At 38.0% G+C, this 25681-nt stretch overlaps 1 protein-coding gene across 1 annotated transcript in view; it reads left to right on the top strand.

Moving 5' to 3' along the window:
- MTMR2 (myotubularin related protein 2) overlaps positions 1 to 25681 on the top strand; it is a 111529-nt gene that overhangs the window by 74930 nt on the left and 10918 nt on the right. Inside the window, exons 6-9 of the mRNA XM_081799053.1 lie at positions 8662 to 8811; positions 9567 to 9755; positions 20444 to 20629; positions 23527 to 23733. Of these exons, the coding sequence (XP_081655179.1) occupies positions 8662 to 8811; positions 9567 to 9755; positions 20444 to 20629; positions 23527 to 23733 (732 nt within the window). The remainder of the gene's footprint in view (positions 1 to 8661; positions 8812 to 9566; positions 9756 to 20443; positions 20630 to 23526; positions 23734 to 25681) is intronic.

Genomic DNA, 25681 nt, shown 5'->3' with positions numbered 1-25681 from the left:
TTCTTCTTTTTTTTTCTTAACATATATTGCATTATTTGTTTCAGAGGTACAGATCTGAGATTCAACAGTCTTGCACAATTCACAGCGCTTACCAGAGCACATACCCTCCCCAGTGTCTATCACCCAGTCACCCCATCCCTCCCACCCCACCCCCCACTCCAGCAACCCTCAGTTTGTTTCCTGCGATTAAGAATTCCTCGTATAAAGATTCATTTCTGATTCATGACCTCCTGAAATGTCTTTTTGTAGCTATTAACTCTGTTTACTGTTTTGTAGCCTCTTTTTGCTTTTGAATACAAAGAAGTGTTCCCTGAAAATGGGTGGAAGCTATATGACTCTCTTTTAGAGTATAGAAGACAGGTAAGTACTTTTGTTCTTTCAGTTTTAATATTGTATATTCATTACAACAAAAAACTTAAGGGTAGAAGTATATAGTTTTATATAGTTGTGTGGGTTTTGTTGTTGTTTTAATGAAGGCTAATCCTGATTTCTTGTCTACCTTTCAGTTTCTTTAAACTGTTTGAGACTATGTTAGTGATCTTTTATGAATCTCTACTTATCTAAGAGCTAACAAGTAAATCAGCTTATTAAAAATGTTTAATAATGATAAAAATTAAATGGTAAATATATTTACATTTTAATATTCTTATATACCATTCACCATTATTCACTCACCTTTTTCTCTTTTGGGTATCCTATAGTATAATTCTGAAAAAATTTCATAGTACTTCTGCTTATAACTTAGCTCCCCATGAAATTTTGAAAGTTTTAGATCTTCATAGAGGACACACATACATAAAATGTTAACAAATCAAATCTGATAATATACAAAAGAGATAATACAACATGACTAAGGTGGGTTGGTTTACTATGAGAAAACCTATCTGTGATTCATCACAGTAAGAGATGAAAGCAGAATTCAGTCTGGAAATCTGTGTGACAGTCTGTCATCCTCCCTATTCTCTCTCAGTACACCACTTCCCAGAGTCCTTTACTGAATATTTAAACTCTACCTAAAATAGTCTTTAACTTTCCGCATGTTCATTCTGCTTTCTTGAGAATTTAAGTTCAGACACATTGGTTGTTTCTTTGGTAATTATTAGATTCAGATCCAGATTATTCTAGAATTCAGATACGAAAATAAGCTGTGATTTTTGTATTTAGATTTCAAACATTGCGTTTGAATTACGGAGCCTCTAATTTACTTAAGTTTGTTTCACAAAGCAAGGAAGAGTAAAAATCCACCACTAGAGAACTAAAGATATCCAAATGGTTTGAAGTATCGTTTGTTGCTCAGTTGCATCTGGCCAGTAAAACTGAAAATTTCTTATTCAGTTAATAAAGTCATCAGCTTGGCAAAGTATGAAACAGAATACGCAGTAAGTGAATCAACTAAAAATCAAGAGTCTATTGCAAGATTTTTGCTAATTCAAAAAGCCGATATCAGAATTAGGTGGGAAAGCAATCAGAAAATCTAACAAATGTCCTGAGAAATGTCAAAATGAGGAATATTCTCTAGGAATCTGGGCAAAAATTGCCATCAACCTAGAATTTTGGAAAGCAGGTGAGATAAGTATGTCCACAGAAAAGAAATAAATTATTATGGAAAAGAGAATGTAAGTTAAAGAGTAAGTAAACAACTATACCCCTACAGAAGGAGTATTACGAGATTAGGAAATGGGGCTGTCAGAATAGAGCATCGAACTCTACATGAAATGATACAGATGCTTTATGATCTTTGACTTACTAGATGAATTTTTGAGGTTTTTTTCCTGCAGAGCTAGACACTTTGTCCCTGAGGCAACTAAACTGAAGTGTAGTATAGAGAACACTGTATTTCCTGTGGTTAGAAGACTCAGGTTTGGGGGTTGATTTTGATGTATATTAAGTTTATTACAGGAGAAAATGAAGATAATCTTTTAATATAAACCTTAAGACTAAAGAGAACACATCAGAGTATTCTTTTTTTTCTTTTCAATTAAAAAAAATTAAAAGTGGTTACACTTGCATTCTGTATAAAATGCAGAAGTTGAATTTGAATTGAATTTGAATTGAAAGGTTGGTTTCCCTTCCAGGACAACCTTGTCCCCCAGCCACCCCAGTTCCTTTCCTTTTAGGAAATAATGTTGCTGGTTACCTATGTATGTTTTCAGAGATTTTATGCCTTCTTTTTCATTTAATGTATTTTGGAGGATACATACCATCTCAGAACATACAGACCTGCCTATTCTTTTTTTCTTTAAAGTTGAGGTATAATTCACATACCATAAATTGTACCACTTTAATGTACAGTCCACTGGCTTTTAACATATGCACAGAGTTGTGTAACTGTTACCACAATCAAATTCCCGAGCATTTAGAAGACTGAGTTTGAGTCTTTTCTTCATATCTCTAGCTCTTACTTAGTTCTCAGTCTTAGGTATATGTTCTTGAATGAGTCATTTATGTCACAGTGCTTTTATTTTTTACTTGGTCATAGGAACTGCTTTATAGGAATGTTTGAAGGATTAGTAATATACAGGAAGGTATTTTATTAACCAAAGAAATCTATCCAAGTGATTATTATTGTTTTTATTACTTTGTAAAGCTTTCTAAAAACAGAAATCATGACTCGTGAGCTTCATTGTGTGCAGCCACTAAAACACAAGGGGAAAGCCACATTAATTCTGTAGACCGATACATTATAGTGCTGAGCATACATTATTTTTAATGGGCAAAATTATTAATAACTATTTAAATTTGTCATGTAAGAGGATGTTTCTTTACTCTTGATGCATGTAGTGATTATACAGAGGACCCTTGAAATTTGTGGATAAGATCAAGAAAAATCATCAAGTTGCTAAAACAGTAAAAGTCAGTCTTAAGGAAATGAACATGGTCTTCTGCAGAAATATTCAGTCATAAGGTAGATAGATGTGTTGCTTAACAAATTTGCAAAACACTCAAGTCCAGTCAAGGAAAACAGAATTTATCCTTAGCACTGCAATGTAAATAACTAAGGAAAGCTATAATCCAGTTAATTGGGTTGTAACTTGACTCTGAAAAATGGATACATTAACTGAAGGACAATGATTTGCAGGGCAATTATAAATATGTATGCCAAAGATCAGTAGTTGTGTCTACGAAGAGTGTATGCTGACTAGTCAACCCCACTTTTCAGTTTGGAAGGCAGTTCCTTTAGTGGAGATAGGTGTATCACCTTATCTAGGAATAGGAACACAATAGCCAATAGTGTAATTTAAGTCAGTGGTTCTACCCCCACCTTTCCAATTTCCTGAAGAATGTGACACAGTCCCACTGGTAATAGTAGTTCTCCCTGGGAGGAATTTTTTAAGGATATGAGAAGGGATTGAGAGATGAGAGTACCTCCCTGGGTTGGGGGTAGTACATTAGGATCTCAGGTGATGTATGCTTCTCCGGTGATCCAGCCATCTTAGCTCTGACTCCATGTTGTCTAAGAAAACCTGAGAAACTAATTTTGCTTCTTATGAAGGCTTCCTTGTGATTCATTGATTTATTCATTAATCATTCCTTCACTCATCCATCCATCCATCCATCCAAGTTATGTAGCACTACATATACTAGTGGCTGAGTCTGTGAAACTGGAAGACATAATCCTGACTTCCAAAGAGCATATATTTAGTGGAGGAGTCAAAGAAGTAAACTGATGATTAAAATATACAGTGATGAATACAAATAGAGGGAGAGGGAGGTGGAGGCAGAGGGAGAAGCAGGCGTCCTGTGGAGCAGGGAGCCTGATGTGGGGCTCGATCTCAGGACCCTGGGATCATGACCTGAGCTGGAGGCCGATGCTTAACTGACTGAGCCATCCAGGCATCCTGACTTCTGATGTTTTAATTGTAATGTGTCTCAGTGTATCCCTGTTCAAGTTCAACATATTTGGGGTACTTTGGGCCTCATGGATCTGGATGTCATTTCTTTTCCCAGATTCAGGACATTTTCAGTCATTACTTTAAAAATACTTTCTGTCCCTTTCTCTTTCTTTTCTTCTGGAATTCCCATAATGTGACTGTTGTTTCTTTACATTGTGTCCCATAATTCCTGTAGGCTTTCTTCATCACTGTTTTTCATTCTTTTTTTCTTTTTGTTATTCTGACTGGTTAATTTCTTTTTTTTTTTTTTTTTAAGATTTTATTTATTTATTTGTCAGAGAGAGAGAGAGCACAAGCAGGGGCAGCTGCAGGCAGAGGGAGAAGCAGGCTCCTCGCTGAGCAAGGATCCCGATGTGGGGCTCCATCCCAGGACCCTGAGATCATGACCTCAGCTGAAGGCAGATGCTTAACAGACAGAGCCACCCAGGTGTCCCTGACTGGTTAATTTCTAATATCTTATCCTCCAGGTCCCTGATTCTTTTGTATGGTTGAGTTTTGCTTTTGAAACTGTTGAATTCTTCAGTTCAGTTATTGTATTTTTCCACTCTAGGATTTCTGGATTTTTGTTCTTTTTTTTATGCCCGCTGTTTTCTTGTGGAACTTCTTGTTTTGCTCATCATTGTTTAATTGTCTATGTGTTCTTATAGCTCATTAAATTTCATTAAGAGGATTCTGAATTCTTTGTCTCACAGTTCATATATTTCCATTTCTTTAGGGTCAATTATTGGAGCTTTGTTAGTTTCCTTTGGTGGTATCATATTTACCTGATTTTTCATGATTCTTGATTTCTTACATTGGTATCTGCACATTTGAATGATTGGGCTTTTCTTCCAGAATTTATAGGTTTTCTTTGGCAGAGACCATTCTTCACTAATCAGTTCACTTTGGGTGTCTGGGAATGTCTGCTGGTACTGTCCTTGGGCAGGCGGGGCCTACTATTATGGTCTGTTTTGGGGCAAGGCAACTGTTTGAACTCTGAGGACAGAGACTGGGAAGGGTGTGCTACTGGTTGAGAGCAGTTGGATGGGATTGCTGGCTTGGTTCCCTACCCAAGTGAGGCTGTAGGATGGGCTCTACAGTTACCTGGATTCTCCGGTCAGGTATACTAGATTGCTGGGACTGGGTACTGTATTCATTTGTAGATGGGGCTATTAATTAGCTTTCCTGCCCTGGCAGGACAGCATGATGGGACCCAAGGCTCATTGTTTGGGGACCCAAATCAGGCCTAACTGTTCACCAAATTCCCTGGTCCAGCAGGGCCACTGGTTTTACTCTGCACACTGGAGAAGCCATGGGCTGTGTGCTCTGTTCTAATGTCATTGTACATGGGGCTGTTGAATGGGCTATGGAGCTTCTTGTGTTCTCTAGTTAGGGTCCCTGGCCAGACAGGCTGAGAGCTTTATTCAGCAATGAGCAGGGCAGTGAGTTAGATTCCCTTCCTGGCTGCAGCAGGAGAAACAGCTCTAAAGCCAGTAAAACTCTTTGTTGTGTTAACTCAAGCTGATCTAGATCCCCAAGTTCCCTGACCAAACAGGGCCACTAGCTTTGTTCTTGGCTATCTGCCCATTTCTTGGCTTGAGTACCATTGGACTACACTGCTACCATGAGTTGTTGCCTGCCCTTTCTGGTCAGATGGGGCTAGAAGACACTCCACAACTGGTTGGTCTGTGTTTTAGCTTCCTTGCCTTGGTGGGAGGGGGAGGGGCCTCACTAGCTACTCTCAATTTCCCAAACAGCCTTAGTGGTTGGGAAGAGCCAAGAGCTACCCTCAGCCCCAGCTAAGAATTAACTCCCTTCTTGGGATTGCTGCATTCCCAGGACTGGCTGTGCTCCGGGGGCAGTCAGCTCTTCTCTCCTGTCTCCCTGCTTGAGTGCTGCTGGTCCACACTGTTTCCAGTTTTTGCCAGTCCTTTTGGTCAGATGGGGTGGGAAGATACTTTGCAGTGTGTGGGGCAGTGATTTAGCATCTGGCCTGGGGGTGGGAAAACTGAATTCTAGGGCTGGCAAAACTCCTCCTTTGAGGGTCCAAATTAGGGAGTTCTGCACCCTGCTGAGTTCCCTGGTCAGAGTGTGTGCGCCCCTGACTCCGCTCTGCAGGTGAGCAAAACCACCCATATGGATTCCTCCTTGGCCCCAGGAGGTATGAACTCAGTTTGTCAGCATCCATGTGCTGGTTGTTGCAAGCCTGTCCGCACTTCTCCATCACAGTCAGATCCCCAGTGGTTGAGCCCCACAGATTCCCTTGCAGTTCCTGTGGTGCAAGATCAGAGTAGGGGCTCCCACGAGGTGACCCACAAAACCGGCGAGGTGCTGGTTGTCTCCTGTGGCTCAGGGGACACCTTTCTGTGTGGTGCCGGGCTGGCCTGGAGGGGAGGGACACTTGTCTTATGCTTCTAATGTAGTCTGTCTGGGTCTCTGAAGTGCAGGAATTGCTTCAGTCCAATGTTCGAGGATTCTCTCAGTGCTGTCTTGTTCTTGAATAGTTGTCAGTTGTTCTTGTGAGGGGGAGCAAAGTCAAGAACACCTATAATGCCATCTTGGTGAAGGAGTTATGCTTCATGTGAAAAGGAATAGGTAACCATTGATAGTTTTTAGAGGAATGCCATGATAACTTGCTTTTTTTTTTTTTTTTAAGATTTTTTTTTTTATTTATTTATTCATGAGAGACAGAGAGAGAGAGAGAGGCAGAGGGAGAAGCAGGCTCCCAAGGAGCAGGGAGCCCGATGCGGGACTCGATCCCAGGACGCTGGGACCATGACCTGAGCCGAAGGCAGACGCTTAACCATCTGAGCCACCCAGGCGCCCGATGATAACTTGCTTCTTAGACGATTATTGTAGAGGCAGCATGGAGAATGGATTGCAGAGGGACAGGAGAGAAGTGATAATGGCCTGAATTAGGGAAGATGCAATGAGAATTGAAAATACTGAACAAAGTTTTCTTTTGGTACTTTTAGAAGAAAAAATCATAGAAATTGGTCATTGATTGGATGTAAGGGGGTAAGGGAGAGGGATGAGTTGTATCTGAGGTTTTTGCTTGAGTATCACCTCTATAAACTTGCCAGTTCATTGTACTTTTTTGTTATAGCATGGAAACATATTTTAAGCCTTTAATTAAGTCTTTATTTTATTTCTAAAAATAAGAAAGCATCTTACCTGAATAGTTGTTTAGTATATAAAAAGTTAGGAAAGCAAGAGGGAGGGGGTGATGTATATCGTAAGAAGCAGGTTGGGACAAGGCTAATTAAATAGGGTATAGAGTGTAAGGCACCGGTAAAGAAACGGACCATGGCTCGGAATTCATGGAAACTCTATTTACCATATGATTACTGGGAGGGAATTTTCTCTCTTTACTTAATGTTCATACCCTCTTGGGTGTTTGGCAGTCACTTGAGAAATACCTCTTTAAAGGAGAGTACATTCTTCCCTTTGATTTCAGATTTTTATAACAATTCCGTGAACCAGGATACTAAGTTTTCTTTTTTTAAAGGAACAATGTACTTTTAAATAAAAAGGATAGATGTGCAATGTACATGGAGTTCTTTATTACCTCCTTTGTTTCGTCATCTATCAAATGGAGTTAACAAAACCTGGATACAATAATATGTGCATGTGTGTGTGTGTAAAGAGGTTGCTGACATGTACTGGCACATGATAGGTACTCAATAAAGGTTTTTTTTTTTTTTTAAAAAAAACTATAATTAGTAGTTTTAGTATAGTTTTTAAAACTATAATAAAGAAATCTTTCAATTCTTTCTTTTTCTGATTGATTATATGAGTTGTCGGGGTCCATTAAATTTTAAATATATATATTTTCTTAGTTCCAACTAATTTAATGGCTTTATTTTCTGTAGAATGAAAGATGGAAAATTTGTAAGTATCTTATTTAGGTAACCCTTTCTGTGAAGTAGTAGACTGGTTATAGCTAATATTGAAGGATCAAATGAGAGCTTAATAATTGATGTGTTTTTAAAAAGTTTTTTAAATTATTTCTTGCCTCTTGGTTTTGTTTTTTTTTTTTAATTTTTTAATTTTTTAAATTTTTTTTAAAGATTTTTATTTATTTATTTGACAGAGAGATAGCGAGAGCAGGAACACAAGCAGGGGGAGTCGAGAGGGAGAAGCAGACTTCCTGCCGAGCAGGGAGCCCGATGTGGGACTCGATCCCAGGACCCTGGGATCATGACCTGAGCCGAAGGCAGACGCTTAACGACTGAGCCACCCAGGCGCCCACTTGCCTCTTGGTTTTGCTTTGTTACTCCCTTGCTTTTATAATATGTGTTAGATTAGCAACATTCCCATTAGTACTATAATTTAGGAGGGAAAAATTCACTTTAGGTATCTAAATGATAAATATATGTATAGCGTTTTGATGGATACTGGGTACCTGCTCCCTGAAGTTTCTTTATGTAGATGAATGGCAGCAAAATGAATCATCCAGTCAAGCTCAGTGAAACTTTTTGTTTTTAAGACAGGGAACATTTGCAGTCTTACTGTGTCCTTCCCATTGGATATGTTTAGCACAGACCCAGCAATCTATCAGTATTTAATGATTTAAGAAATCTTTCAATATATAATTGAGCATCAAAATGAACATAGATCCCTACATTAACTCATCCTAAAAGCCTGGTCACTACAAGTAGACAGTAACTATTCCAGCAACTTAAGAGATGGATAGTGGAGATAAGAGAGGCTAAATAAGGTGGCTTCTGTTTCAGTGTCTTTTAATATTTTAGTTGGTAATTTGTCTTACGTTCTATTTCATGTGTAGGGAATTCCAAATGAAAGCTGGAGAATAACAAAGATAAATGAACGCTACGAGCTTTGTGATACATATCCTGCCCTCTTGGTTGTGCCGGCAAATATTCCTGATGACGAATTAAAGAGAGTGGCATCCTTCAGATCAAGGGGCCGTATCCCAGTAAGTGTGAAGCTTTGGTGAGACTTTGCAAATGCTTTTGTACTCTACGTAATGCTGAGGTTAATGAACGGGAGAATGGATGCAGGATAAAAATAGCTATAGCAACATGTCTATTACGGGGATTTTAGAGAATGAGTTATTTAGTAAAATTAAAACTGGAGGAAAGACTTAGATTAAAGAAGTTTCTGGAGAGTCTGACATGGGTAGGAGAGAACTGCACAGAATTGTGATTCTTAACTCGACAACAAAGTTGGCTCTGTATTGTTCACTATTTCTTTATTTTATTATATATTCTTTAATCATGGTGATAAATGCTCTTTTCCTTTAAATCCTAGAGAAAAGAAAACTTTACAAATTTATGATGAATTACTGTGTTTTAGAAAGATTGGCTCAAATAATTTTAGGTACAAAAGTCATAGATTCTGAAGACTTTATAGTTGGACAGTTTGCTGATTTAGTAATAAAACTTTAAGGGGTTTATTTAACCCCCTTTTAATGTACTGTGATTCTAGAGACAACACTTCTGAATAGTCATGACTTATGTAAATCAACACCTGATTAAAGGATTAGACCAAATTTTCCATATGCCAGAGTTGGCTTGAAAGAAAGGTGATGATTTTTATAGCAGCCTTGAATAGCCTTTCGTGGTTAGGCTTTGGAACCAATCAGAAAGCAGAATTTTATAGAGAAGTGTTTTTGAGAAGAATTATAAACAAATATATAAAGAGTGTGTCACTGTTTTTTCCCCCATTAAGGTTTTATCATGGATTCATCCTGAAAGTCAAGCCACTATCACTCGGTGTAGCCAGCCCATGGTAGGAGTGAGTGGAAAGCGAAGCAAAGAAGATGAAAAATACCTTCAAGCTATCATGGACTCCAATGCCCAGTCTCATAAAATCTTTATATTTGATGCCCGGCCAAGTGTCAATGCTGTTGCCAATAAGGTGAGATTGTCTTTCAGTAATTAAGATTACAATTATAGTTTCATGAATTGGCTGGGTTTGGTGGGAGCCACCATGTGTAGTAGAAAGATTTCAGGCTCTCCAGTGACAAAGATGTAGATTCTAATACTGGCTCTCCTACTTGATGGTATGACTTTGAGTTAGTTACTTAATCTCTTTTTTTTAAAGATTTATTTATTTATTTTAGAGAGCGAGAGCGAGCAGGGGGAGGGACAGAGAATCTCAAGCAGACTCCCCGCTGAGTGCGGAGCCTGACACGGGGCTTGATCTCATGACCCTGAGATCATGACCTGAGCCAAAATCAAGAGTCAGATGCTTAACCAACTGAGCCACCCAGGTGCCCCTAGTTAGTTACTTAATTTTTTAACTTTTTATTTGTTCACTTTTTGTTGAAGTACAATTGAGATACAACATTATGTTAGTTACAGGTTTACAACATATTTCAGTATTTGTATAGATTGTGAAATGATCACATTAAGTCTGTTTACCATCTGTCACCATACAAATTTGCAACATATTCTCCTTATAATGAAAACTTTTAATATTAATTATAATAATACCATCTTAGCTTTCAAATTCACAATAACAATATTATTGACTATAGTCCCCATGTAGTATGTTACATTCTCATGACATTTATTTTATAACTGGAAATTTGTGCCTCCTTATCTCCATCGATTTTGTTCCCTGACAAACCCTCCACTCTGCAACCACCATTCTGTTTTCTGTGTCTATGAGTCTTGTTTGTTTGTTCATTTGTTTTGTTTTTTAGATTCCATATATAAGTGAAATAATTCAGTGTTTGTCTTTGTCTGACTTATTTCATTTAACATCATACTCTTCAGGTCTATTTATACTGTCATAAATGGCAAGATTTCATTTCTTTTTATGGCTGAGTAGTGTTTCATTGTGTATATACACACACAAACACACACACACACACACCCCCCCCCCCACATCTTCTTTACATGTTCATCCATTGATGGACATGTAGGTTCTTTCCATATCTTGGCTATTGTAAACAATGCTGCAGTGAACATAGAGTGCACAGATCTTTTTGGATTAGTGTTATTGTTTCTTTCAATAAATACCCAGTGGTTCTATTTCTGAGTTTTTGAGGAACCTTCATACTTTTTTCCATCATGTTTATTTTTTTGATAATAGCCATTTTGACAGGTTTGAGGTTATATGTCATTGTGGTTATAATTTGCATTTCCTGATAATTAGTGATTTTAAGCATCTTTTCGTGTGCCTGTTGGCCATCTGTGTCTTTTTTGGAAAAATGTCTATTCAAATCCTCTGCCTATTGTTTAAAAAATAAAATTTATTCTTAATTTTGTCAATGCGTTATATCTTGTTGATTGTTCTGTAGATGTTGAACCATGCTTACATCCCTGGAATCCTACTTGATCATGATGTATGATCCTTTCAATGTATTGTTGAATTTGGTAATATTCTGTTGAGGATTTTCACATCTATGTTCATTAGGGATATTAGCTTGTAATTTTTTTTTTTGGGTTGTCTGTTTTTGGTGTCAGGGTAATGCTGGTCTCATAAAATGAGTTTGGTATTGTTCCTGCCTCTTCAGTTTTGTAGGTATTTGAAAAGGTTAGGTATTAAATCTTCTTTGAATATTTGATAGAATTCACTGGTGAAGCTGTCCGGTCCTGGACTTATGTCCTGATACAATTTCCTTGCTAGTGATCCAGATTTTCTGTTTTCTTCCTGATTCAGTCTTGGAAGATTCTATGCTTCTAGGAATTTATCCATTTTTTCCCCTAGGTTGTCCAGTTTATTACTGTGAACCATATAATAGTTCAGAGTAGTCTCTTATGATCCTTTGTATTTCTTTGGTATCAGTTGGGACTTACCTTCTTTTACTTCTGATTATTATTTTTTTTTTTTTAAGATTTTATTTATTTATTTAATTGACAGGGAGAGAGAGAGAGACAGCATGAGAGGGAACACAAGCAGGGGGAGTGGGAGAGGAAGAAGCAGACTTTCGGCTGAGCAGAGAGCCCGATGTGGGGCTCGATCCCAGGACCCTGGGATCGTGACCTGAGCTGAAGGCAGTCGCTTAACCAACTGAGCCACCCAGGCGCCCCATACTTCTGATTATTTATTTGAGCCCTCCCTCTTTTTTTTCTTAGTGTGTCTAACTAAAGGTTTATTGATTTTATTAATCTGGCTTAGTTTCATTGATCTTTTCTATTATGTTTTTAGTCTCTGTTTCATTTATTTCCACTCTGATCTTTATTATTTTCCTCTTTCTACTAATTTTGGGCTTACTTTATTTAGGTGTAGAGTTCGATTGTTTATTTACTACTTTCTTGTTTCTTCAGGTAGGCCTGCATTGCTAGAAATTTGCCTTTTAAGATTGTTTTTGCTGCGTCCTATAGATTATGGTGTGTTACATTTCCATTTCGTTTGTCTCAAGGTATTTTATATTTCTTCTTTGATTTCTTTGTTGACCCATTGGTTGTTCAGTACCATGTTTTTGCTTTGTGGTTACCATGAGGCTCATATATTACTGCCTTTTTATGTAACAGTTGTGTTAAGATGATAGCGGGTTAAGTTTGAATGATTTTAAAACTCTGCACTTTTACTCCCCCCTGACACATTTTATGTTTTTGATGTCAGATTCACAACTTTTTATTTTGTGTACCTTTAACTGTTTATTGTGGTTATAGTTATTTTCACTATTTTTTTCACCTTCGTACTAACTTCATAAGTTATTAATGCACTATGTTTACTGTAGATTTGTCTTTACAAGTGAAATTTTTACTTTCATATATTTTTTTGTTATTAATTAGTGCCCTTTCTTTTCTGCTTAAAGAAGTCCCTTTAACATTTTTTGTTAAGTCTGATACACTCTTTTAGCTTTTGTCTGGAAAGCTCTTAATCTCTTCTTCAATTCTGAATGATAACCTTGCCAGAAAGAATATTCTTGGTAGGAAGGTTTTCCTTTCAGTACTTTGAATATATCATGCCACTCTTTTCTGGCCTACACAGTTTCTGCTAAAAATACTGCTGATTGTCTTATAGAGGTTTCTTTGTATTTAACAAGTTGTTTTTCTCCTGCTGTTTTTGAGATTTTCTCCTATCCTTAACTTTTGACATTTTAATTATAATGTGACTTGGTATGGCTCTTTTTGGGTTTATCTTATTTCAACTCTCTGGACTGAAATGTCTCTTTCTCTAGGGAAAGTTTTAGCCATTATTTCTTCAAATAAGTTTTCTGCCCCTTTTTCTTGCTCTTCTCCTGGCTCCCCTATAATACAAATGTCATTTCAGTTTATGTTGACCCATAGGTCCCTTAAGCTATGTTCACTTTTAAAAAAAAATTTTTTTTTTTAAGATTATTTATTTATTTAATTGAGCGAGGGAGAGAGAGAGACAGTGAGAGAGGGAACACAAGTTGGGGGGTGGGAGAGGGAGAAGCAGGCTTCCCACTGAGCAGGGAGCCCGATGCGGGGCTCGATCCCAGGACCCTGGGATCATGACCTGAGCCGAAGGCAGTCGCCTAACCAACTGAGCCACCGAGGTGCCCCAGGCTATGTTTACTTTTTAAAAATTCTTTTTTGTTTTTGCAAAAATTCTTTTTGGTTGAGTTCCACTACCCTGTCTTCCAGCTCACTGATTCTGTCTTCTGTTTCATCTGGTCTGCTGTTGAACCCCTCTTGCATTTTTCAGTTTAATTATTCAGTTCTGTGACTTCTGTTTGGTACTTTCTAAAATTTTCTATATCTTTGTTGAAGTTCTTACTGTGTTTATCCATTCTTCAAGTTTGGTGAGCACCTTTAATGACCATTACTTTGAATTCTTTATCAGGTAAATTATTTATCTCCATTTCATTAAGGTTTTTTTCTGGTGTTTTAGTTTGTTTTTTCATGTGGAACATATTTTTCTTCCTCCAATGTTTCAGACCCATAGGGCCCAGAAACAATCCCCATGGCCACTCACTGGGTGTCTTCTATGTGGGCTACACATGCACCAGCTGGCTCTGATGCAGCCAAAGTGAAGTGGCATGTGGCGATGGTTTATTTACTCTTTTTAGACCTTAATTTGCTCATTTGCAAAATGAGAATAATAATAGCTAACGGGCTTGTCTTGGGGGCAAAACTCATCTAATAAAAAGTAGTGCATAACCCTGTGCTCATGTACATAATAAATAACTATTCAGCAGTTAACTGGTTTCCTTCTCCCTTCTCCAAACTTGACAACTAACTGAGCGTATGTCTGACTGAACTCTGCCCAGCATGGCTGTAGGAATTGGAAAGCAGTGTTCCCAGTGGCCAGTGATGCCCCCTTCTCCCTGCCCTTCACCTAATGAAGTTATTCACACTGCATACTTGCACTTAGCTGGAGCAATTGCCCTGGTTTCTGCTGTAGAACAAATATTTACATTGTGGAAATAGAAATTTTTGCCCGGTTGACAAAATCTGCCATAGGCGAAGGAGAGAGAAGGGATATAAATTAGCTTTAGTAAGTTACCTTTTTAACCCCCAAGAAACAATGTATCTGTATTATAGAATCAGCTAATGCAGATAAGCAAAAAGAAGAACATATTTTAAAACACTCTAAATCCTGTAACATCATTAAAATTTGGTTGTACTTCCGGACCTATGAGTATATGCATGCACACATATATTTGAAACAGTGGGATAATTGTAACTTCTTTTTTAAAACACTGACACTGTATCTTTCTGTGCCAATAAACATTTATCTATAACATTATTTTAATGGTACAAGAACTAATAATATCAACTGTTACTGGATATTTAGTTTATTTCTGGGTTTTTTGCTTTTATAAACAATGGTGGGATGATCATCCTTTTAATTAAATTATGGTGCGTGTGCCTAATTATTTCCATCCTATTTAGTGTTTTGAGGGCATTGTGAGTTGCAGGCATTTTCTATTAAACTGTAAATGTTTCCCCTTAAAGGAGAAATGAGATAATGAGTACGTGAAGCTTGCAGCACAGGGACTAGCATGTATTTTTCCAGTCATTACTTGTTTCCCTTCCAAAACTCTACTCTGAATTAGCAGGAGAGAGACTTAGTATGTTTTCTAGCATGAGAGGAGAAGGAAGGAGAAATGTAATGCAGAAAAGATGGTAAGGCAAAGTTATATTCCCTATCTTATTTTTTTAAAGCATTCTCTTACATATGTCAGTATGGAAAGCCCCTCTTTTTTTAACAACTGATATATTTTATTTATTGGTACATTTTCCTGGTTACAAGATATGTACTAGACAGTATAGAAAAACTCGGCAGGCATAGATAAAGGAAATTAAAATCACCCATATCCACTAATATTTTGCTGTATTTTCCCCCATTACTTTTTGGTACACTTATATGTTGATTATTTTGTTTCTTTGGTTTTCCTCTTAATACTATAGGAATTATTTCATCTAATACAATATTCTTGAAAAACACTGTAATAGTACTTATTACAGCTGTGTCATTATTCATTTAGTCATTTTTCTCGCATTGGGTGTTTAAGTATTTAGTATTTTAAATATCACTGAAATAAATATCTTTTGTTGGCATCTTTATTTCCTTAAAAGAGTATCCTACATATACAATGACTGTATCAAAATTTAAAATATGTGTTTTTTAAGAGGTTTGTTACATACGGTCAGTATTCGTCAGGAAGGTCGATTCAGTTTACCAGCCTGATGTCTTTCCCTCTGGTTTTATTGAGATATAATTGATGTAGAACATTGCATAATTTTGAGGTGTACAATATAATGATTTGATATGTGTATATATTATGAAATGATCACCACAATAAGTTTAGTTAACATCCATCGTCTCATATAATCACAAATTTCTTTTTCCTTGTGATGAGAATTTGTAAGGTCTGTTTTCTTAGCAACTTTCAAATATATAATATAGTATGGTTAACAGTAGTCATCAGAACTTATCTTTTAAGTGGAAGTTTGTACCTTTTGACTACCTTCACCCAATCTCCACACCTACCCCCTGGCTTTTTAATTTGCAAAAATGTACATCCTTGTTGCAACAAATACTTGTAACCTGAACTCTCAACCTTTTTTATAACCTAATCAATTTGAATATGACAAATCCTTTTGCAGTCATGACCCATGTCAAGAATTAAAACTTTGCCGGCCACTAAGTCTTCCATGGATGCCCTGCTTCAGCCTTCTGACTGTACTAAAAGTAACCGCTATCCTAACTTTTATAATAGTCATCTTGTTGCATTTCTTTATATTTCATTACTGAAGTATATATCCCTAGACTCAAGTTTAGCCTTGTTTTTTTAAATATTGTGTTTTAAGTCTCTCTTAATCTGTAATCTTCCCCTTGCCTTTCACTTTCTTTTCTTGACCTTTTATCTGTAGAGTTTTCCATAGTCCCAAGTTTTGCTGTTGCATGCATGGTATGGTTCAACTTTTTTCTGTCCTTTGAATTTCTTCCACATGAATTTAGAGGTTTATTCAGATCCAGGTTCGATACCTTTGGCAAGGCTATAGGGAACATATCAGGAGGCACATCATTTGTGGCTGATTCTCTTTTTTGGGGTGTTAGCAGCTGTTAATGCTCAGTGCCTAGATACATTAACTCCAAAATGGTGGTGTTTTAATTTCATGATTTCTCTTTCAGTTATTGGTTGAACTCTTTCTGTAAAGAAACACTTTCTTTTATCTGTAGTTTGGTTAACCAGGAATTTAGGTCAGTTTTCCCAGTGATGAGCTTACTTCCTGTCATCCCATGAAGGTGACTGATTTTTTAAAGTATCGTTATGAATGCATGTATTTAAACATATTCAACATCTTCTAATCCATCGCAGATAATATTTTTTTGAAGTTAAAATTTCTCATCTTTGGTCAGAGGGAGGCTTTTCAAGTTATCTCCTGAGTTCTTTTGATATAACTGTAGTAATCTTCGCTATCTGGTATAGGGAGATATACCAGACCCATCAGAAAGTCTTGTGCATTGCCTAGCCACAGCCTTGAAACAGCTATTTCTTTTCTTTTCTTTTTTCTTTCTTTCTTTTTTTTAAGATTATTTATTTTTTTTATTTGAGATAAAGAGGGAGAGAGAGCACAAGCAGGTGGGAGTGGCAGAGGGAGAGGGAAAAGCAGATTCCCTGCTGAGCAGGGAGCCCCATGCGGAGCTGTATCCCAGGACCCTGAGATCATGACCTGAGCTGAAGGCAAACACTTAACCAACTGAGCCACCCAGGTGCCCAAAACAGCTATTTCTCCAAGAAGTTCTCATTCCTATTAGTACCAAATGGTGTTGCAAACCATCGTCTGGGGTGCTGAGGATATCTGCTACTGGATTTGTACTGTTTTGAGGTCTTTCCAGTGAATAGGATTAGGGAATATTTACATATTTTTAGAGGTAAAGTACCTCAAGAGTTCCTACTGGTGTTTTCAATTTAAATTCAGTGCTAAACAATTTTTATGTAGCTTCTTCTAAATTACATATGTATCTCCTTTCTTCCACACCAGCAATCCCGGTTCTCAAAGACTCAGGGGATGATATGTATGTTTCATAATTACTTGTGTGCTTTATCCTACCAATCTCAGAATAACAATATTAATACCACCATCACCAGTACCTTCTGGAAAGTTAATTGTTTTTCACTTGCTCTCCCCATCCTCCCCCACTTTTAAATACATTGTATTATATTGACATTGTCAGCAGATATAGCCTTAACACGTTCTCCCTTTTGAACAGTTTCCCTTTTACCTCTGACTTCGACAAATAGCTGTATATTTTGTGCTCACAAGCAATTTGTATATGGATGACTTTCTAGACATTATTATTATTATTATTATTATTATTATTATCATCATCATCTGAAGTTGTTCTCTAAATATTTCAGCAAGCATTCGTGGGAACAATACTCTGAGTGTTTGTATGCTAATAGGAGCTTGTGTCCTTTATTAAAGTTTGAAAGTCAGTTTGGCTGGACATAAAACCCTTAGCTTACATGTGATTTTCCTGAGTTTCTTAAATATGTTGCTTATTTTCTTTTGGCATAAAGCTTCAAAGGCTAACCATAAACTAAATTTCTTTACCTTCTACGTCACTCTTTTTACTTGGATGTTCAAAGGACTTTTTTCTTTTCCTTTGAAGTACAGTTATTGCCAGAATATGTCTCCATGCTGTGTGTTCTGGGTCTGTATTCTCAGGTATGCATGTGTGCTGTTTCAATATGTAATTTCCAATTTTTTAAAAAAATACATGCAGTTTTCTTTAATCATTGTTCTTAGCATTCTGTTTCCTTGTTCTGACTTTCTTCTTCAGGACTCTTGTGTTGGCTCTTCTTCACCTTTCTTCATCATTTGTCACTTTCTCTTGACTCCTTCTTATGTCTTTCTAATTTCATTTTGGTTTTAAATATTTTCCTTTTCTCTATTTCTTTTAACTTGTTATCTGCTGTATTATTTACTCTTGTGTTTCTTCTTCTTTAGTCTTCCTGATTTTTTTCCTTTTATTTCTAATTTGTTCCCAAGTTCTGTCACTTCATTTTTGAGTTTTCTAATTCCAATTTATTTTGTTTTTCATGCCTGGTATTATTTTTTAATGTCTTTAGCTTGCTTGAAAAGAGATTTCAGTGTTGAGAGGCATTTTCAGAGGATATGTTATGAATGCTGCTCATTCTCTTTTTAAGATAGCGCCTATGGGACTTGACCTTGATCCTTTCCTATTATTCATTTTTAGGTGAAATTAGTTTTCCTGAACCTTCAGGGTGGTTGGTTCAGTTAGAAGCCATGGCTCAGAAGTTAGATGTACCCAGAAGTTAGAACTAATTTCACTGAGCTGCCTCTTTTATTGTTTGCATGTAGCATTAAAAAATATGAAGTCTTACTTTCTGGGATTTCCTGGCTCTGTCCTGTCTCTCCCACCCAATACCTCCCCCACCCCATTCCCTTACCTGAAACTTCTTTTCCTTTGTCTTATTTCTCTGGACCTTCTCTTCCTTTGCCTCTGTTGACTCTGTCTGCTCAATTTTGATGATGTGCTTATTAGCAGAAGCAATCCCTGGCTGGTCTGTTAGGAGAGTTCAGAAAGGTTAGACTGCTTTGGCCCTTTTAGATCTACTGTAGATCCGTTAGATTCATGGGCTGTTAGAATGGACGGAACCCTTCCTGGTTTTCAGCTGCACTTCTTAGATTGACCTGTTGGGCTTCCCTATAGTTCTGGAAGATGAAGGCCAACACGAGAAGAACAAACACTAAAAAGCGTAAGGCTCTCTCATGGTTCTCCTGTTCTCCAGTCCTTTTATATCCATCGCTTCCTCTGCTTCTTCCCACACATTAACTGACAGCATTTAGATCTTGTGGCTGTGGGTGGTTTTGGGGTTTCACAGAATGCTTTGTCCCCATTTCTGTTTTAAATGATTCGTGTGTTTTTGGTTTTACTGTCTAGTTGTTCTGTTTTCTTTTAAATGTCAATTTTTTTGAAATCTAATACACATACCAGAAAACACACTCTTTTCAAGTATATATTTCAGTGTTTTTAGTATACTCACAAAGTTCTACAACTGTCTGATTCCAGAGCATTTTCTGTTTGTTTCTGTGACTGGCCTGTGTAGTTTCCACTGCCATCTTTCTAGAATTTGTTGCAACCAATTTGAACTGAAAGTGTCTCTTACCCCTGACCTGTTCAGTTCCCATGCTCCAGGAATAATCCTTGTTTAACAGGTACCCACTGAAACACTGTTAACTTTGTAGCTGTGCCAATCTTGAATCCAAACTATTTCCCAGACTGTCAGTGTTAGAAACAGACCTTCTGTTTTTTGGTAATCTGTTGTTGGTTAGGCGTTGGTGGGTTTTGTAGTTTTCAATGGTGTGAGTCATATGAACACTTAATTTTTTTATACAGTGGCTATCTTAGAATGCTATGGTATTCTGTGCTGTTATACTTGTTCCGTCTTTTTATTTGGAAATAATTATGTGGTTGAAATAGAAGCAAGTCATTATGATTGCAAAGCATTTTGCAAATATTAAGATTAAAATGAGGTGACGAGGAAGGGAGGTGAAGAAGCATGGGCCAGTACGAAACTAGCTAGACGTCGTCCCGGCATACAGAGCTGGTGATTTCAGTCTTCTCTAATAAATTATGCTCGGGTAGAACTGGAAATATAGGTAGGAAAAATTTAGTGCTTTAAAAATGTTAAGGACCTTCATATATGGTATCACATTTAATTTAAAACAGCCACATAAGGAAGTCAGGGTTAGAGTGTATATTCCTGTTTTATAAAGAAGAATGTGTAGTAGGGAGTGGCTGTGTTAAGATGTCCTGAGCCATTGACATTTTCCCATGGAGTTTTCCTATTCATCAGTAATATTTATCATCGGGGTGCCTGGGTGGCTCAGTCAGTTAAGCATCTGCCTTCAGCTCAGGTTATGATCCCAAGTTTCCAGGATCCAGCCCTGCATCGGGCTCCCTGCTCAGTGGGGAGTCTGCTTCTCCCTCTCCCTCTGTCCCTACTGTCTTCCCACCCCAGCTCGTGCTCTCTGTCGCTCTCTCTTTCTCTCAAATAAATAAGATCTTAAAGAAAAAGAAAATAATATGTATCATCTTTCATGTTATTGGATATTTTATGGCACTTTTTCACATATGTTTACATGCAGTGGGTGTACATTCATTTATGATTTCCTGTGGTGTGTGCTTTTTTTCCCCAGGCGAAGGGTGGAGGTTATGAGAGTGAAGATGCCTATCAAAATGCAGAACTAGTTTTTCTGGATATCCACAATATTCACGTTATGAGAGAATCATTACGAAAACTGAAGGAGATTGTGTACCCTAACATTGAGGAGACTCACTGGTTGTCTAACTTGGAATCTACTCACTGGCTTGAACATATTAAGGTTAGGTATATGTTATTATTTCCTTATATTATTACAGAATATCAGACAAGGACTTTCTCTGCCCCTCTATTTTGGCACTTTTCTTACAATTGAACTTAAGATGAAGGTATCTTTCTGTATAATGAAAAAATTGATAACTGCTTTGAAAATTGTAAGTACTTCTAAGGTGTGTTGCTTGAATGAATTAGTTTTCTATACTGTGCATTTGGTTCTGTTGTGGTCTTCTCTTCCCCTCTCTTCCCCGCCCTGTCTGAATTCTACCCATCCTTCAGACCCCAGTTCCGATTTCTTCTCTTCCATGAAGCCTTCCCGGATCACACCCACTTCCATTGTCTCTGCACTTTTCACTTTACTTTCTCTTTCCAACTCATTAGGTAAGACCTTACACTTCAGTTAATTACTTTGTGTCAGCTGGAGTATATTCCTAATTCATGGAAACCTGGGCTGGGTAATTTATTAGTATTTTTGGACCCCTCAGGAGCTAGCGCAGCACTGTGTGTGTGAATAACAGGCACCCGCTAAATCTGTGTTGCTCGACTAGTGAAGTGAGAGGCATTCTGGTCAGAGAAGGGAGGCGAAGCAGTTGAACGAAGGGTATGAAGGCTAAATGATGTGGAGACTGCCCTGTGAACACTGATGTGCCCAGCCTGTCACTGGCATGTTTGGAACACCGGATGTGATCGCACTTTGTATGGTTACATAACTTTTTCCATCTGTGTTCTAAATTTCAGTAACACAGCGTACCGAGATACAGACTTCTATAGCCACATACACATTCATACTGTGAAATAAAGGGAAATGAGATTTTTCATGATAAGGAGCAGACATGTACTCACATTCGAATCTAAAATTCGGACAGAACTGAAGAGAAGGCCAAATTGACCTAATTGAGAATTAGAGATTATTTTTATTTTTGCTCTCCCAGATGCTTAGAAGCTTGAGTGTAGCAGAGTGCACACACTCCTCAGTCAGAGAGCATGTTCTGGGGGCCCATCTGTTACAGCCTGTGAAGTGTAAATAGTAAACAGTAACACTTGATTGGAAGCGAAAGCAAACATGAATTGCAGTGTCAGCTTCAGTAAATTGCAAGGCATTCCACCAGCGCGTAGAACAGTCTCTCCAAAAAGCTTGCTCTAACAGAAACAAGTCTCCTTAGAGGTATAAGAGATCGGCTGTGCCTGGACTGCCTTCTCCACCCGCAGTCCTCACACCAGCAAAGCTACCTGCTCACCTTCTTCAGAACTCTGCTCAAATAACACCTTCTCAGAAAGGCCTTTCCCCACCACACCTTACAAAATAACAGCTCCACCAGCAGGGGGCAGTGCCTCTGGCACAGTACGTATTTTCTTATTTACTTGCATCTGGCTGGCCTCGCTCGAGTAGAATGTAGCAGCCCTTTGTCTCTTTGGTTCACTGCTGTCTCCAGCATTTAGAGCAGAGCCTGCCACATCGTAAGGCACTCCAAAATGTTTATTTTATAAGTGAAAGAAGGAAGGAAGGAAGGGGGGAGCGGAGGAAAGGAGGGAAGGAGGGAGGGAGATGACCATGGAAGAAAGGTGACCACTTTGGATAACTCCCTGGTCAGTCTTAACTTTCCAGCTGTTCTAGTCCTTTGGGTCGGTGATTCCTAAGTCTCGATATCCACTGAATTACAAGTGGAAGATATTTAAAATAGTAAGCCAGGAATAGTGAAGAATGGAGCCCAGACACTTAAAAAAATGCTCACAGGTGACTCTGATGCATAGTCAAGATTGACATTGCTTTGGAGTACCCCAGTTCCAGAATATGCCTATAGTTAAAATCAAAAGGAAGTTATCACGAGATTCTCCAAGCCTAGAAAATCTACTTTCTTTCATTCTGATCCGTGTTTGTGGACCCATACTGTTCTCTAAGTATGTATGGTCTAGCCATTGCAGAGAAGAATGGGACTGTATTATTCATTTTAAAGAATATTATACTTTTGTGTTTCTTATTTGGTTATATCTAATTCTGTCTAGTTTTAACTCAAGATCAACTTCAGAAAAGATACTTTGCACTGTCTGCATATTTAAAAAAATAACTGAAATTATTTCAAATACCAGTTAAGTTGACATAGTAATATATTGATCTGATGAGAATTTGTCATTCATACTGATAACAGAAAAGTAGCTTTAAAGTTCTGTACTGTGCTTGCTGTAAGCTATGTGACATATATAAAAACAGTAAAATAAATGCTATAGAAGCTATAGAGTAAGAGAGATCCAATTTTATTGCTTTCATATTTATTCTGTTTTGGTTAAGTAGGGATTGTTTAATGTGTATGACTTCATTTGGCATATTATTTTTTATTTAAATAGATGATCTTGGAATATTTGAAGATTCTTAGAAACAGCTCTCTTTAAAACTTAATCCTTCTTTTCTCTCACTCATACTGTTGATTTGTACAGAACCCAGAGATACCCATCATTTGACTCTTTCATTGTTCAGATCAATAGGAGCCTGGATTTATGAGATTTTTCTAGGTACAAAGGCAAAATATTATAGATCTTCTGCCACTTACAAGAATTCTTTTTAGGTGGGGTGCCTGGGTGGCTCAGTCCTTAAGTGTCTGCCTTCGGCTCGGGTCATGATCCCGGAGTCCTGGGGTCGAGCCCCGCGTCGGGCTCCCTGCTCGGCGGGAAGCCTGCTTCTCCCTCTCTCACTCCCCCTGCTTGTGTTCCTTCTCTCACTGTGTCTCTCTCTATCAAATAAATAAAATCAAAAAAAAAAAAAAAAAAAGAATTCTTTTTAGGAAGGGACTGATGTTTTTTTCTTCATGTGTTATTGAGACAGTCATCTGTAGTAAAACTGTGTTAGTTAATTTTGAAGAAGGAAGCACTTAATTTTTTAAAAATTTCACTTAAAAATCTGTTTGGCAGCTCATTCTTGCGGGGGCTCTCCGGATTGCTGACAAGGTAGAGTCCGGGAAGACATCTGTGATAGTGCATTGCAGTGACGGCTGGGACCGCACAGCTCAGCTGACTTCCCTTGCCATGCTCATGCTCGATGGGTACTATCGGAGCATCCGAGGCTTTGAAGTCCTTGTGGAAAAAGAATGGCTGAGCTTTGGTCATCGATTTCAGCTTGTGAGTAAAGAACCCTGACTCCATGTATGACATGCATCCTGCATAAGGCATGTGAAAACAGTGTCTTTTATTCATTACTCAGCGGAAACAACCCCTTTACTAAAGGGGTGAACTTCTAGAGAGAACTTTCTCGTTAGTTGTGGAAAGCGGTAGGATAGCCTCTCATGCTGTCGGGTCATGTGTCTCTTCTGTGATGAGTGCTGGGGGAGGGCGACGACATCAGGTACCATGCCTTCATTTGTGCCCGTGTCTCTGCCTTTAAATGCAGATTAGCAGGAGTGGTTGTGGAATTACAGGCCTCTTCTGATCTCCATGCAAAAGAAGCCAAGGATGGCTTAATTGTTATTCTTAATTTAAGAATACTTCAGAGTAGCAGTGCTCACACAGGAACAGGGTCTTAAAAAAATCAGGCTGGGACCAAAAGAAATATCAGAGAAAAAAAAAAATTTAACTCAGAGTGGGGAATAAAACGGCTTTTCGATTATCCTTCTTAAAGTACTAACACTGTAATGAGCATATGTATGGAGAGTGTTGCAGTTGGTTTTATGGAAAGGACAAATTTCCGTGCCCTCTGTTTGCCTCAGTGCCTTTTGATGTTGTTGTTCGTGTCAGATCTGAGTTGCCAGGACCTCAGTGTCCAGGCCTCATTGTTGGATGTCTTCTGCGGTGTCCCCATGAAATGATTGTTCAGTTTCTGCATTTACACCTCCAGAAAGCAGCAGTCAGGCTCTCCCTCAGGCTGTCCAGTCTCACTTCAGGAAGTCTGCCTACTAGAAAGTTCTTCCTCATAGTGGACCAAAATTTCCTTCCCATTTCCCTTTTGAAGACAAGAACAAATATGACTACTTAACCAAATAAGATAGCCCTTCAAGTATTTGGAAGTAGTTGTCTACCCATGTCATGCATAAACTTTAGTTCTTCTGGCTAAGCATTCATTTTCTTCAGGGTTTCCCATCTCAATCCCCTCTTCACCCCAGTTGTCCACCGGACTTAGGTCATGTCTTTCATCAAATGTGGTACCCAGAACTAACCACAGTTCCTAAAATAGAGGAATGGGGTTATTTCCCTTTCAAAGGATACTAAGCTTTCAGTTTTGCTTTTTTGCTATATCATACTTTGGATTCATGCACCTTTTAATTAAATAAACATTCGTGTGGTTTTTAGTTGTGTTTCTGCTAAACACTAAATTTGCAATCAGAAAACTTGAGAACAGTAACCGCGTAGGCCTTGGTTTTCATATATTGCTCATCTCTGTTAGTTGTAATCATAGAATTTAGAGTGAGGAGTAGGAATATTTTCCCCAAAAGGAGGAACAGGGTGAGCAAAAGTCTAGATGGGATTGAGCTTGGCAAGAGTAGAGTTGAGGGAAGGGTGGGATTAGAGAATCATGGAGGGGGAGAGTCAGATTGTCAGAGGCTTTGAAGCCACTGAGAGTGCGTGGTTCCTGGCAGTGTTTTCCTAGATTAGCTGAAAGACTTTCTGAAAGATGTTTACCCAGAGGCTGTCTCGAATGTTAACCTTTACTATTCTGTAGTTCCCAGGGCATACCAGCAGTGTTTATAAATACAGATGGCCCTTGCACAATGCACGATGTGGGGGTTAGGAGTGCAGTCAAAAATCCACATATAACTGTTGACTCCTCCCCAGAACTTAATGGTTGACAGAAATCTTACCAATAAGATCGTCGATTAACACGTGTTTTTTATGTTGTATGTATGATATACTGTATTCTTACAATAAAGTAAGCTGACAAAAGGACATGTTACTAAGAAAATCGTAAGAGAAAATACATTTACAGTTCTGTAAAAAATCCACATTTAAGTGAACTCGCGTACAATCCGTGTTGCTCAAGAGTCAACAGTTAACTTGAAAGAAACAGACATTTAAAGGTAGTCTGCTCTTTTGAACTTGAACTGTTAAATAAAATTGGGCATCTGGAGTATCTTTT

The sequence above is a fragment of the Leptonychotes weddellii genome, chromosome 11, assembly GCF_054177405.1.
Source record: "Leptonychotes weddellii isolate Sample4059 chromosome 11, ASM5417740v2, whole genome shotgun sequence".
Taxonomy (NCBI): domain Eukaryota; kingdom Metazoa; phylum Chordata; class Mammalia; order Carnivora; family Phocidae; genus Leptonychotes; species Leptonychotes weddellii.
The sequence above is the reverse complement of the archived record's forward strand: the minus strand, read 5'-3'. Positions and strand labels throughout refer to the sequence as shown.